This window comes from Ischnura elegans, chromosome 5, assembly GCF_921293095.1.
Source record: "Ischnura elegans chromosome 5, ioIscEleg1.1, whole genome shotgun sequence".
NCBI lineage: Eukaryota > Metazoa > Arthropoda > Insecta > Odonata > Coenagrionidae > Ischnura > Ischnura elegans.
Genome location: NC_060250.1, coordinates 60,802,313 through 60,815,987, shown reverse-complemented (window position 1 = coordinate 60,815,987; position 13,675 = coordinate 60,802,313). Strand labels below are relative to the sequence as shown.

Here is a 13,675-nt window from a genome sequence, read left to right as displayed (position 1 = left end):
TTCCCCTTGTATGGTTTTTCTTTATTTTGTATGACTTGTTACTGACACCAGCCGCTAGTTTGGCATTCTGACCCAAGGGCCTACGTTAGTTATTCTGGCAGTTTTTGTTTTTTCCCTCGCAAAATGGAAATTAGTATCGTCAATTGCATTTGTGTTCCAAGTTATGTGATTTCCCATTGGTTACTGGAGAAATTCTTTTCTCGGGATGACAGCCGAGTCCAAGGTGGCTGGAAGAGGACGCACGCACGTCTAATATACGCACCTTGAGCTGAGTCAGTATTTCAAGAGTCGATATATTAGTGGCTGGCGATTATATTACATACTTTCGCTCTCAACTTGGTGAATATACATCAGGTCATTGTGTATCAAGATATGGCAGTATGGTTATATCATTAACGTTATTCTACCAGTTAAGGTTTGTAGCTTTACATGGAGCTTTCTCTTGACGAAATAACTCGGCTCGTCTCCTTTCCCGATTGTCAATTCACAATGAGACGTTTTGTCTATCAACTGCGCGGATATAAAGATACACTATAACATAAGAAAATGCATGAAAAACTAATTAGCAGGTCCATGAATTGAATTAATAAATTACCGGGTTTCCCACCAGGTGTAGTTTTGGGTAAGTGGTCCCAACATTTCGAGAATTATTTCTTCTAACTATGCGCCGAGAAAAAAAATTCTATATCGTCTATGGATGTTTGCAGACGTAACCAGACGGCGGGAAGATTGCGAGACGTTATTCGCATGTGTGCGTGCAAACTTCGTTGAGGCTTCACTCCGTCCCACCTCTTATTACGTCCCCGCTCCTGCACCTACCAGGAATGGTCTTTTTTTCCTCCAGTCCAACCCGTGCACCTGCTCGCCTTCGCTTTCGTGTCATTCCTTTTGCCGACGGGGGAACCCAGCGTCTGCGGCGGCCAGGTTGTTATTCTCTTTGTGGCTGCAGACCCTCTCTCAGCTCGTTGAGGTTCAAAGGAAATACCGATGAAGAGATCGGTCGTAGGCTCCCGGCATTCGGCTTCATAAAAAATTCAATTTTCGGCCTATCAGCCCCTATCCAATTGAATATGGACTTCTTTAGGTTTTTTTATGGTCTCCTAAGGCTCTCGAACGTTCTTTTCTGAATCAAAACTCCCGTCTTTCTTATATTTCAAGGTAGTTTTAGCCTAATGTTCGTGTGAGCTAATTATTTGTATATTTATGTTGCATTAAAAAACGTATACACATTACTACATACCATGTAATAGTGGGTAAGTTCCTTCTCAATCTTATTTTTTCTCGTCTTTTTCTAAATAAATCTCAATTTTATTTTAACAGTTTAACAATTTAGCAGTATGAAATGAAAGGATGCATCAGGATTGCCATAAACAGTTACTATCGTCGGCATTTGGTAGACATTGGTACTCAAGACAGTAAAACGTTCCGAAACGCATGCAGCATGTAAACTGTAAATAATCTGTATCAATTTAGTATCCTATGTTAAGGGGTATCGGTAAAAAAATCTTGTGTGTGAAACGATTAGCTGACTGGAGGAGTGCTCGGAGAGCTGCCTCAAACCAATTTTAGGATTGATACTGAAGCTTCCGCGATGATTATATGGATAATTGTTTTTTTCGGGTTGATGCCGCGTTCACTTATTTTGGTGGGCGACAGTTTCGGGCGCATTCCAGGCATTAACCCAAAATATAAAAATTATCCAATCTTAGTATAGTTGAAAGGTGGTAATGATAATACCACGCAAAATTCCAAAAACTTCCAAATGGCTTCACCTGTTGTGCGACAAGAAAGGTTGTCTGAGAGGGAGGAGTAAAGGTAAGGAGGGTCGCTGCCAGTCACTTGCTGGGGTCTGCCGTCTTATCTTGACCGAGTGGAAACTCCCCGCTGCCTCGGGGTAAGTTCGTAGTAATATATCCCTCGTGAAGGCAGGCGAACCACCCCAGTAGAGACTCACCCCTCCAGCCTTAAAACCCCTCCTACAAGCCCCGCCGCCCGAGACGGCCGGTCGCCACGGCACATACTGAAAGCAGTCTTCTCCCCTCGGAGCGAGTTGTGAGCTCCCTCAGGTGCGCGGAACAATGTGCCCAGCCTTTAGGTGATCTCCGCCGAGGCCAGTTCCTTAGGTGGGAGCGACATTCACGTGCTATGAGGAGAAGCGCAGTTGGGTGCTCATCGTGATTTATCGTCTATATCTTATTATCATCATCATTGGTCGACAATCCTAAGATTGGTTTGATGGAGCTCTCTACACAAATCTCCTAGCAGGTAATCTTTTCACACCTACGTATTCCATCTCTTTCACATCCTTCTTTGCCTGTTCCTTATATTTTGTTCTAGGTCTTCCTTTTCCGTTCTTGCCGTCTACTTATCCCTCTGCGATTGTCTTCTTCAGGCTATGATGTCTCAAGATGTGGCCTATGAGGATGTTCCATCTTATTATCAAGATTTTCATGGGGCTTCTCTTCTCTCCTACTCTTCTAAGGGCGTCCTCATTCGTAACTCGGTCGATCCATTTGATCATCATCATTCTTCTGTAGCACCATATTTCGAAGGCCTCTATCCTTGCTTTTTCCGCTAATGTCATTGTCCACCCCTCACTTCCGTATAGAAGCATACTCCAAATGTAACTTCTTATTAATTGTTTCTTTGCTTCCACGTTGAAGTTTCCCGATCTAGGCAAGTCTCTCTTTCGGTGGAATGTCTTTTCAACTCGCACTTAATTCAACCATGGCTAGACGGTATTCCTGTCTCCTTCTAATTGTGGAAAATAAATTTAGATACCCGCGTGATAAATAAAGATATCGTACTGCCCACGAATTGTATTTAACAGCTCAGAATACCTATTTCGATTGCCTTGCAATCGTCGTCAGGTACTAGTGATGATTGTTTAGTACGTGATGATCATTGCACGACAATCGAAACGCGTGTTGTGAGCATTTAAATAAAATTAGTGGACAGTATTATCTTTGTTTATCATTCGATATATTGTTCCACGATATCTCGACGGAAGAAGTTGACTTAATGTTTGACCTTAGGTTTACCCGGCGTGTCAGGTGCAGAAAAGTTTCTCGTGTTTTCCACCGGTTGATGTTTTCCATGTCTCCCGACGTTTCGAGCAGCGACTTGCTGTTCATCCACAGGGGATCTCTTCATTCGGAAGATCCCCGGAGAATGAACAGCAAGTCGCTGCTCGAAACGTCGAGAGACATGGAAAACATCAACCGGTGGAAAACACGTGAAACATTTCTGCAGTTGACTCAATTTATTTTCTGCATTCGTTCATCGGTCGATCCGTCTATTACTAGGCTATATCTCTCCTAGTTCCTATCTCAATTTCGCCACTCTTATCTTTCGAATGCCTCAATTCGTGACAACTAGTGATTAAGGTAATGCATCCATGTGTTTACAAGCCTTAGCTTACTTATGATTAGATAAAGCATACCTACGTGAAGCTGGCAGAAGGCACATACTCATCCACCAATCGCGTCCTCGTGGTAACGTGATATGAAATTGATCGTGGATAAAATTTCGCCATGTTTGTCGTCATCGAGGATGAATATGAACCATTAAGATAGTCTTGGTAGATCTGTTTCCTTCGTTGAAAAGGCTTTTCAATATCGTTATAGATGATTTGGAAAAAGGAAGGTCAAGGAAATGGGCGCGAAGTGGGAAAACCCTTTGGGACGACATTGTGAGATTAAAGTTTTAGTGGAACTCTTTATAAATTCCATCGACGGACTCTATTAAGCCGTGAAAACATATTTTTACTGAAAAATTCTACAATGCATGGGAAATCCAGTGGGGATTTTTTTATCTTTAGGTTACAAAATTACCATGATCCGGTTTTTTATCTGGGTAGATCCGGTTTTGAAAGCCATATGATGCACAAGTAAAATCATGTTACTATCCGAGATGGAAAAGCGTCAATCCAGCATAATTGGCACCATGTTTTGCTAAAAATATCTTTGTTTGCATTGTTAGCGTGTTTATTTTTATTCTTAATTATGAAAAGATGTGATATCCACATTACACGTAGGCTTCAGCTGTATGGCTATGTTTTCGTTCGTTTTCTTGAATCTGCTTTAACCTTGTTGGCGCTATGGAATGACCTGACGTAGTGGAGAGAGTCACTCGCTCGAAGCGACGGGAAGAATGCATATTTATTTTTTTATGACTGGACTCCATTATCTTTTCTGGGAAGAGAGAAGGTCAAGCAATCGGCGTTATCGACACTTCCGCTGTGTCGTCACTTGTCTGAGGCCTAAATGACTCTATAGTGATTTCTTTTCGAACTTAAACTCTGAGAAGATGACGAAGTTATTCTTTATGGTTTATCCCGGATATGGTTGGTCACCGTTAAAAATCCAATGTGACTTCCTTTCCCTTAGACTTCATATGTGTATTCTACCTAATAATCCACCTCAATTTATGTGCCTCCAGTGTTTAAAGCCTGTTTAAGTAGTCATTTGGAATTGTGTCACCATATTGATGGAGAGAGAAAAAAACGCCTCAAATACTAACGAAAGGTTCTAAAGGTAACGAAAGGATAAGCTGTTTAAGAGTAGAATTTCACGAAACATCTAACTTTAACTTATTGGTTAGTATGTTATATTTTTATTTATTTTAACTATTTAACCACAGTTGACAAAGCTTATCTCCTGGGACAAAGGCTTCGGCCAGGAGTTATAATTCCAGCCCTATCGTTAGGCTTCTTAATGAAGTATATTCATAGAAATTTGAGATTAACACGAAATACAATGTACTTCTTTCCTGGCGTTTTATTTGCGTCGTCGTGGGATTTCCTCCAGTTTAATTCGTTGTATATCACGAACGTTTAAGCGGACGCCTCACCCATCGTCGTCAGAGGGAATGAACCCATTGAGACGAGTCGTCCGCTGAAACGTTAGTGCTGTCACAAAGATTGAGACTACTGGAAATATTTTGGGAGAGATATTTTTCCGAACGGTTGGGTATGGGAATTTGTTTATTCCCCGAGCAATGAAAGACTCTTATTAGTGATACGCAGAACTTCGTTTGAATATTTGCTTTGTCAACGGCTGATGTATTAACACCGCCCGCTACACACCTATTGAGGCGGTATGCAGGATAGTAGTATGTAGATGTAATATTATTCCTATATATGTAAACATAAAATAAAGAAAGAAGATGTAAATGAGAGGTTCGAGAGGGTGTATACCCCTATCGAAGTTAATGTGAAAGAAAATAAATACGAAGACGTGAAACGATAAGGTGACTGGAGGATAGGGTGGTTTCCTATTTTTTAAATTGCCTAAATCAAAAGATTATTACTTCTGGAGTACGTGTTTCAAGCTTTTAGATTTTTAAATGACGATATATATTTTTCGCAATTACATGAAAAGTGAAAATTTTCAAGTGAGCGAAAACGCTAAGTATGAATGCTGGGAAAAGTCCATGTGACGTCATTCTGGTTCCCGCTGACGCCGTGTGAGGCCACCTTGGTGCGAGGCTATGAGCACCGCTACGATGCAGGTTGCTAGCAGGTAGCGCCAGGGTTAAATAAGGATTATTAATAATGATTACCCTATCAAACGAAGGGAACTTACCGACCATAGGCAATTTTAATAGGTAATTATTAAGAAATTTTCCCTGAGCTCTGTGCCTCATCCATGCATTGGTAATCTCAGACGATGTAAAACTCCTGACTACTCGTATAGAATCTAGTTCCCTGTGACATCACGTGGAGTGGCATCGCATGGGCGCCAATCCGGCCTTTTTCAAATAAGGTTAAAATTGATCATTAACAGTTGCCCTAACTGGGATTTCTAAAATCAAAATTTTCATTTATTATGAATACACTAATGTTGGGTAACGAATCGCAATCAATTCCTTTCGTTTTCTTTAATGAAGGAAACTGCCCTATTGAGCGGAGAGTTGCGTCAAACCAATCTTAGGATAGTTGACAAGTGCTGATGATCACAATATCACGCAACATCTCCAAAACTTCCAAATGGCTTCACTTGTTGTGCGATGAGAGAGGTGACGATCTATGTACAGCTTTGTTTGTTTTCGTTTTGGAAATTAATCCTCGTCTGTCATGCTTCTCTGATTGTTTTATATTGGTGTGTCGTCATCGGTTTCGCTCACCGTGTTTAGTCATTTTTTTTCATCGTGGGAAGGAAATTTCGAGTGGTTGCAGGGTGGAGAGCAAACAAGATGACGCCAGCAGATTGCCCCCTCTCGAGGATTCCCCGCGTCCCAGCAATCATTCGCTAATCGCGGGAATTTAGCTCGCTCGAGAGGAACCGCCGCTTGACGTCAGACGATCTGCGCGCCCGTGATTGGTCTTAACCAGCGACCGCGTCACCCTCCGCCAATCCTTCAAATTTCCCTCTCATTCTTCGTCTGTTTGGAGTGTGACGTCACCCGCGCCCTTTGTCGGTGCCTCGCGATGGAGTCTTTATAATTATACGCTTCGTGTGGTTGATTTGTTTCTCACGGTAGTTGGTGGTCATCACCTCTCCAATCGTCCGCCGTTCCCGTGATCGAAAATTATGGTCAGCTCGTAAATATTTCGCAATTTTTCGAAACCTTTTTTTTTCCAACTTCATTCTCGTGAGAGCATTGAAGGATCAGTTTATGGGAACTTGTCTAACGAATTACTGCATCTTGTGGGCATAATAGATGATTACGGTGAAAGTTGAGGTATCCCATTACTGAATATTTGCTCGAATCCTAATCGAAAAATTATCTGTGACGGAAAATCGGCATGCGTGCACAGTTTATTGTATACTGCTTATCTACTGATTCGAAGGCTCTTTAATTAATTGTAGTGGAATGCTCAACTTTGAATGCTTTGGTGCTCAAATTATATTCGGTAGAATTAAACGACCTAATTTATTGAAAAAAAACTCGAAAGGAATTTACTAGGAACGGATGTGCTTTTGATGTATTTGCTCATGTTACTGGTATGTGTACACAATTATTCAAAATTCATTCTAAGCTTTTAGAGACTTCATCCGGCCTTAAATCTTTATTTTTATTTTGTAGTTATTCTTATTCTTCGAGTTTCCCGCGATATAATGTGAAATGAAAAATCTTTAATCGTGTGACGTTCTTTTTTCGTTTGTTTCTCATTTTCCGGAGTTTTTTTCTGCAGATCAGATCAATTTTCCTTCATTGTATGAGGAAAATTATGCTGAGTGCCAAGATGTAAAGATTGTCACAGGTGAAATCGTCAATAGATTTGATTATTGTTTATTTTTGCTAATCGAAGCGCAGAAAGGAGCCTAATGGTGACGGTGCATCCGCCTTCCCACCTCGAAAGCAATAACTCTTCTCCCCTGCTGTCTAATTATATTATTTTCAAAAGTGCTAAATTGTATTCCATCCCGAACTGTTTTCTCTATGGTGCATCTTACGCCATACATCCTCTCTCTAGACGGACCTGTCCGAACGTTATGAATGTTTTTGTTCTCCGCGTACCTGGCCAGCAAGGCATCCGTTCGTGCCCGCATTCAGAATAGATAGGCTGTATTTAAATGTCAATCGGACTCCATGATCTGTATAGGTTGCTCCCCATTGAGCATTCAACCTGTCTCCGGTCTTGCTTCTTCATTTTGGTTTCGTCGTTAGTCGTTTGTGTACTCCTCATTTTGTATTCCCACCCACCTCTTCGCTGGCGGGGACAAGAAGAGACGGGCTGGGATTTAATTGGACCACGGAAGCCCCCCCGGGGAGGGGGGACCAATGGAATCACAACACGTGAAGGTGTGACTGCTTTTTGAACAAGGTCCAGGAAATTTCGTTTTTGATCCCATCTTGCGAGGGGAGAGGCTTCCCACTCTCCACCCCGCTGCGCCCATTCGAGGATAGAGTTGAGATGAGTTCACACCGCAAGTTTATTTCATACATCCGCAGTTCTCTCATCCTAGACGTATTTTTGATATCAGAGAATCAGGTGAGGTATCGCGCAGGGGGATGGGTCTCGCGGTTGCGCTCGTCGCCATGTTTGTTCTCCCCCCCGCGGACTGTCCGGTCGACCACGTTGTCCATCCCCATCGTGTTCATCACTTCGACGTCGATGCCGTCAATGCGCTAATGGTGGTGTGAGTCGTTTTTTTCCGCTCATGTCAAGCAGTGTGGCGGAGGACCTCAGTGTAAGTTGTGCACCCCCTGCGAGCATGTGACTGTTGCCTCAGGCCCTATAGAGACAGGAAGGTCGAGGAAAGTCGTCCCGAATTTCGTGAACCGAGAGCTATTCCACCATTATTGAAGGTTCAGAGGAGACTCGATCTACGTGGGACTTCCCGAATAGTCGGCAATCTCAAATGCTTCTATAAGAGTATTCATCCACCGTCTTCTCTCTGCTGCAATAGTTTGGAATGGGTTGCGTCTTCAAGTGCCCCAGGTAACCGTGTGGCCTCAAAATTACTTATACATCTCTATATTTAAAAATATTGATGTTTGTATGTCCGAGATTATTGGGCATCGACTCTGTTTCACCGCTCAACATGAAAGTAGACACTTTTGCATATTTTTTCAAAGAGAGGATTTTTACACTACTTTATTTGCTGTAACTGGCCCTCGGAGCTCCCAAACGCTCCCCTAGTGGGCTACGGGCTAAGTATTTGCTAAAATATAGCGGTCTCATTTTGTGCTGTTCACTCAAGAAACAATGCTGGAATTTATTTTATAGGTTGGCTAAAGAAATTGTTTTCTAATTATTTTAATCTATGTTGTTTTACTCTTGCTATTTTAAAATCATGGTTTTTGCTTTTTTCACATTTTAGGTTAAATATAACGACCACTAATAATAATGATAGTAAGGAAACGTGATTGTAGGTGATATGGATGTGTGTAAGAAACTCATCTTTTGCAAGAATTTTGCATTAACAAACCGCTACGGTAGTATTCCTAAAGCCTGGGTTGTCGCTAGAATATCAAGTTAATCTGTTTATATTAGCCTGTTGTATTTTATCAATTCGGTGGATTGTTTGAAAAGAGTTTCTCTCGTGCCTTTCGGAAATCATCATATCGTATTTCTTTTGTGGTATGCAGAGGTCGATATTCCACGAATGGAGCATTTTTTTTGCGCACAGATTACCTGGGAGAGTGGGGGATCATGTGAGAACTTCTTAGAAGGTGACCTTTGCTGGGTACCCTCATGAGCAATTATTCTTAAATTATCGGTGGGATTTTCGTCATTTAATTGTGTTAAGAACTGCTTGAAGTCCGAATCCAGCGATAGTTAGCTTGCCTGATCTCTCACATCTTTGAGGTGTTTTGCTCTGTAAACACTCGCTTTAACTGCTATCGTCTTGCGTCAACTCGCATCGGATGGACGACTTTTCGGTGTGTCTGCCAAGTTTCCCATTTACTAGCTCGTCATAGCGTTGAAGATCTTGTCTCCCTTATCGTAAACAAGGAGATTTCTCTAGGTACTCTTGGTGAAAATTTGAAGTCGTGATTATAATCATATACTGCTGTTGTTTCACCCCTCCGTGTATTGTTTAGTTTCAAAAGTCTTGGATATGCTTTCGCTGAGCATGTGACATTCATATTCGGGAATGCCGTTCGGTGGCGTATAATATGCTTGCAGTATTTTATTTATTCCATACTACTAATGGTTATTTATTTATGATCTTTGTCTGGGTTGGCGTATGTATTCTTCTCTGCCGACCTATACCCATTAAGGGTGGATGTGGTCATGATTCAATGACACTTAGCATTATCAATGATGTTTGTGCCATTGATTGGCATTTCATGGCTCCTAAACATTTTCTTGTTTCCCCTCTTTTGCCAATAGATATTGATATGTGAAGCACCGTGCAGCCAAGATTGAATCGCTTGTAATGACTGTGTGTCATATTGTGTATTTATTTTTTTGTAATGTGTATGACGAAGGGTCATATACTTTCAATGTGTAAGGTATGTTTTTGTCCCAAGATTGCGAGACGATCCTTTGAGCACATTTCTGTCGTCTCGTCACCATATTTGTCGAATGCAAGGGTTCCCGCTCATAAATTTGGGTCATTGGTCCTCTAGGCATATGTAGTCAGCGTCTCCTCGACCAGTCGTATACGTCTAATTTTTCTGGACAAATGGTCATTGTCTCGCTGACGAAGATAAGTTACTCACTTCCTAGGATGGGTCGAGTCAAGCCACCCTTCCCCTGGTCTTGGAGGCACCTGTGCCCTGACGACATGAGCGCAGGAATTTGGGGCAGTCTGTGCCTGCCCGTCGCAGTTACATTTGTAAAATCACCACCAACCTCAGTCATTAAAACCTCTCTGAGATCTGATTCGCGTGGATTTCAATTCTTTGGTGCCCTAAACCCGATTCCACAGACGCAGCCACTCGGTCTCCCTCCTTGATCGTGTCGATCACGACACGCTGATGTTTAGTCTAGTTTACCACCGTGAAAAATGGGTGCCTGCATGGTCATTCTTCAATTTTGCCGCTAAATTATGTTTCTCCTAAGTTAAATTCCTCACACCCCTTATTTATAATCAAGCTTTCATGCTAATCTACTATGTATTCCTTTTATCTCGAATCAGAAGTTAAATTTAGCGCCGTCCTTGTCTGCTGCTAACTGCAGGTGGTGCAAACATACTTCTGAGTTGCACCATCAGCATCTACCGAGTGAAATCCATTTCCTCAGCAGCTCTCTCTTGCTAGTTACAGCTCTCATTTCTCCACTGCCACTTTCGCATCTGTAGCTGCTAACAAATTGTGGATTTTGATTCGCATCTCAACTTTGTCATCCCGTGGTGCTCTTTTGGAAAATACCCATCGTACATCAGCGCCTAAATGACACGAGCAGCGATGTGTTTTGAGTAACAATCTCACGCACGTCGTCCTTATAAACCTTCGCCAAGTCCCCCTCATCTGTTATCTGCTTCCCGTGGCGCTCAAAGAGTGGGTAAAAAGAATTTGACTATTAAGACTTAGGAAGAGGCCGATGTGCTGGCCATTGTCCAGACTGAAACCTTTCGCGGATCATAGAGAGAGAAGTAAGGTCTTGAGAAACCTCGTAGACACCTGAAGTGTGCGTTCAAAGAACTAATTTATCCTTGCGGAAAAAGCACATTTACTATTCCTTTGCTCACAAACTTTGTTTTTTGGGTGAATTCTTGCTTAAAAATTTCATGGTATATAGAGCAAACCTTTCAGTATTTTCCCGTTTCTCTGACATAAAAAGTTAACTCCTGAGTAAGTACTCAGGTAAAAATTTCGAATTAGAGTAACTCACAAGCGTTGTGTAATATTTCGAAACTTGCCGCCGCTGAATGGCTATACATGAATTGACGCGAGAAAAAAATTCCTCTCTACCGGGAATCGAACCATAGACCTTTTACTCTCACAAAAGTTGGCAAGAATCTACTTTATAAGCCCTTGAAATTTCAGAGTAATGGCATAAACGTTAAAAAATTAATACGTGACGAAAAAAGACTGTTCAAGCAGGCGCGAAGTTCCACAAGGTATGGCTCTGGCGCCGCAATCCTTTTTCCAAATTTTGCTCGCTCCCTCCAGTTGGCGCGCTCCCTGTCTTGGAAGCACGAGACTCCAGTTCTGCCGTACTCCCGTGGCTTCATCCCATTCATAGAAACGGCAGATGCGTTAAGAGGAGGAGACGTGGGAGGGAACAAGAGAGGATGAGTCGCCCCAAGACGGAAGACACACTCGTCCTCGAATCTTTCGCCCCCACCTCTGCTCCTTTCGGGAAGATTTCCAAAACTTCCTGGCGCCAGAACTTCCCTCGCGACTCCGCCAAGTGTCCGATTGGACCGACCGACGCACCGTCCGCGGTGTGAGTCACGGTCGAGGGTGTGGTCTTATTAGCGGTCGTGGCTAGATAACTGGGGGTAAAGGTCACGTGGGGTTCCCAGATTCAGATCTCGGATGCATAGGATTTAAGGGTTGTTGTGTCCAACGCCTACTGATAAACTTATAGTCTGTATATCGTAGGGTGGCACACGGGCCCGCCAGCTACCTGAGTCGGTCCTTTCCTCCCCCCGGCGCTCGCGGCTGAGGTAGCTGGCGGGCACTTGCGCCACCCCACGCTATACAAACTATAAGGTGAGCGATGTGCTCTCCGAATATCTTTATAAAAATATCTGGGCCGTCTTCATCTCTATCTTGTCTTTCTCCGGGAACAAAAATTAGATTTCGCCAGTGGTACCTTGCACCCTTTGCATGCCAGCAAACCGATATATCGGCCCACGCTGGTTGGGCGAAAACTGCCTGACTTTTTTTTTACTTATATTATTTTGTGATTGCAGCTGTTTCACCGGCATGCTCATAAATACCGTCCCATAACCCGTTTATGGTTCTAAGCTCTAAGTATGTGTATCTTTAAAATTGGGAAAAAATCTAGATCATTCAATGAAATTAAGTACTTAAAATGGTTTAAAATCTGAAATCTTGCTAATTCCAGAAAATAGTCTTTGCACATCCTACACGAAATCGGCTGGCATTGACAGGGTTAATAACGGCGCGAGAATCTTCCTTCCAAGTTCTTTTCACTCCATCTTAATAGTTTTCGGTGTCTGCGATTGTGTCCGAGAATTTTGATCTATTAATGTTCATAATTTACAATTGAAAGTTTTCTTAATATCTTCTCATATTTTCCTATAAAGTATAGTTTATTTGTCCCTTTTCGTAAAAATCCAAGCCTAATAGTATCCCCTGTGCTACACGCACGAAATAATATTGTTTTAGTAATTCACGTTTTTGTATAGATTCGTGAAATATGATTAAGTGGGAAGTCAGGGTGCCGTAAAATACGCGTCCGTATCTTTCATCCTTTCTTATTATCATTATTATTATCTTATTATATATTGCTTCTGCATTTAATTATACTTCCGTACATAATTAAGGATTCTCATTAATATAGTTAGTGAGTATCGGTAAAAGTCCTTTCTGATTCGGCATCCAGTCCTGGCTGACTCTCCATCCCATCTCCTGATTAATGCTCTTATCCCAACACCTCTTGCGAAACGCTGTAATGGCGACCTAAGAAATGTGATGTGGTTTATATTAATTGGCGCTGAGGGACACATAGGTATACGTTGAGATTAGCCTTACGGAACACGCGTCATTATTGATATGGGGGTTGTATTCGTCGCAGGTACCCAGATATATTAAGCTCTCCTACTGACTCTCGTGATGGATCCGCCGCGGTGTTTGCGTTGCGAGGCGACTAATTTTTGACGTCATTCATAGGTTGGTATGAATGACTTGTATTCAGGAAGATGTTATTGTTAGTGCAGATTAGCCAGCGGAGTCGTGAGTGTCTCCATTGTGTCTTCAGCTCTGTTCATTGGTGGACGTATCGGTCGTGATTAGAGAATAGAGTGTCTCTACTACTTCGCCATTTCGTTGGCGTATCAAAGCTTCTTAAATAGTCGTCGAGTTAAGTGAGTCGTGAAAAACAGTGTCAACTCTAAATTGGACTAAGTGTATATCCGGTGGAATATTTGTGTGATTAAAGTGAGTACGTTCTTCTTTTTACTACATCCTGTTCAATACCCGAGTTATTTCTTGTGCGAGTGATCAAATCTATCGGTATTGTGTTGTGGCCTCTTCGCACAAGAGCAGCACTTACTATATTCCCCTTGCCACGAGGAATGTTGTTTACCAAGTAATCTGCTTCAGTGCAAATTTACATGGGATATTTTTCATGCACTTGTTT

General features: G+C 42.2%; 1 protein-coding gene across 4 annotated transcripts in view; it reads left to right on the top strand.

Annotated features, from left to right (window-relative positions):
• Positions 1-13,675, top strand: part of LOC124158971 — an 85,416-nt gene that overhangs the window by 58,880 nt on the left and 12,861 nt on the right. The window contains exon 1 of one of the 4 annotated variants that reach the window (XM_046534414.1): positions 8,349-8,389. The exons of 2 other annotated variants lie outside the window; for them this stretch is intronic. In XM_046534414.1, the coding sequence (XP_046390370.1) occupies positions 8,364-8,389 (26 nt within the window). In that variant the 5' untranslated portion in view covers positions 8,349-8,363. Of the gene's footprint in view, positions 1-8,348; positions 8,390-13,267; positions 13,474-13,675 lie in introns of those variants that run through there. One more of the 4 variants, XM_046534420.1, reaches the window with a different exon arrangement.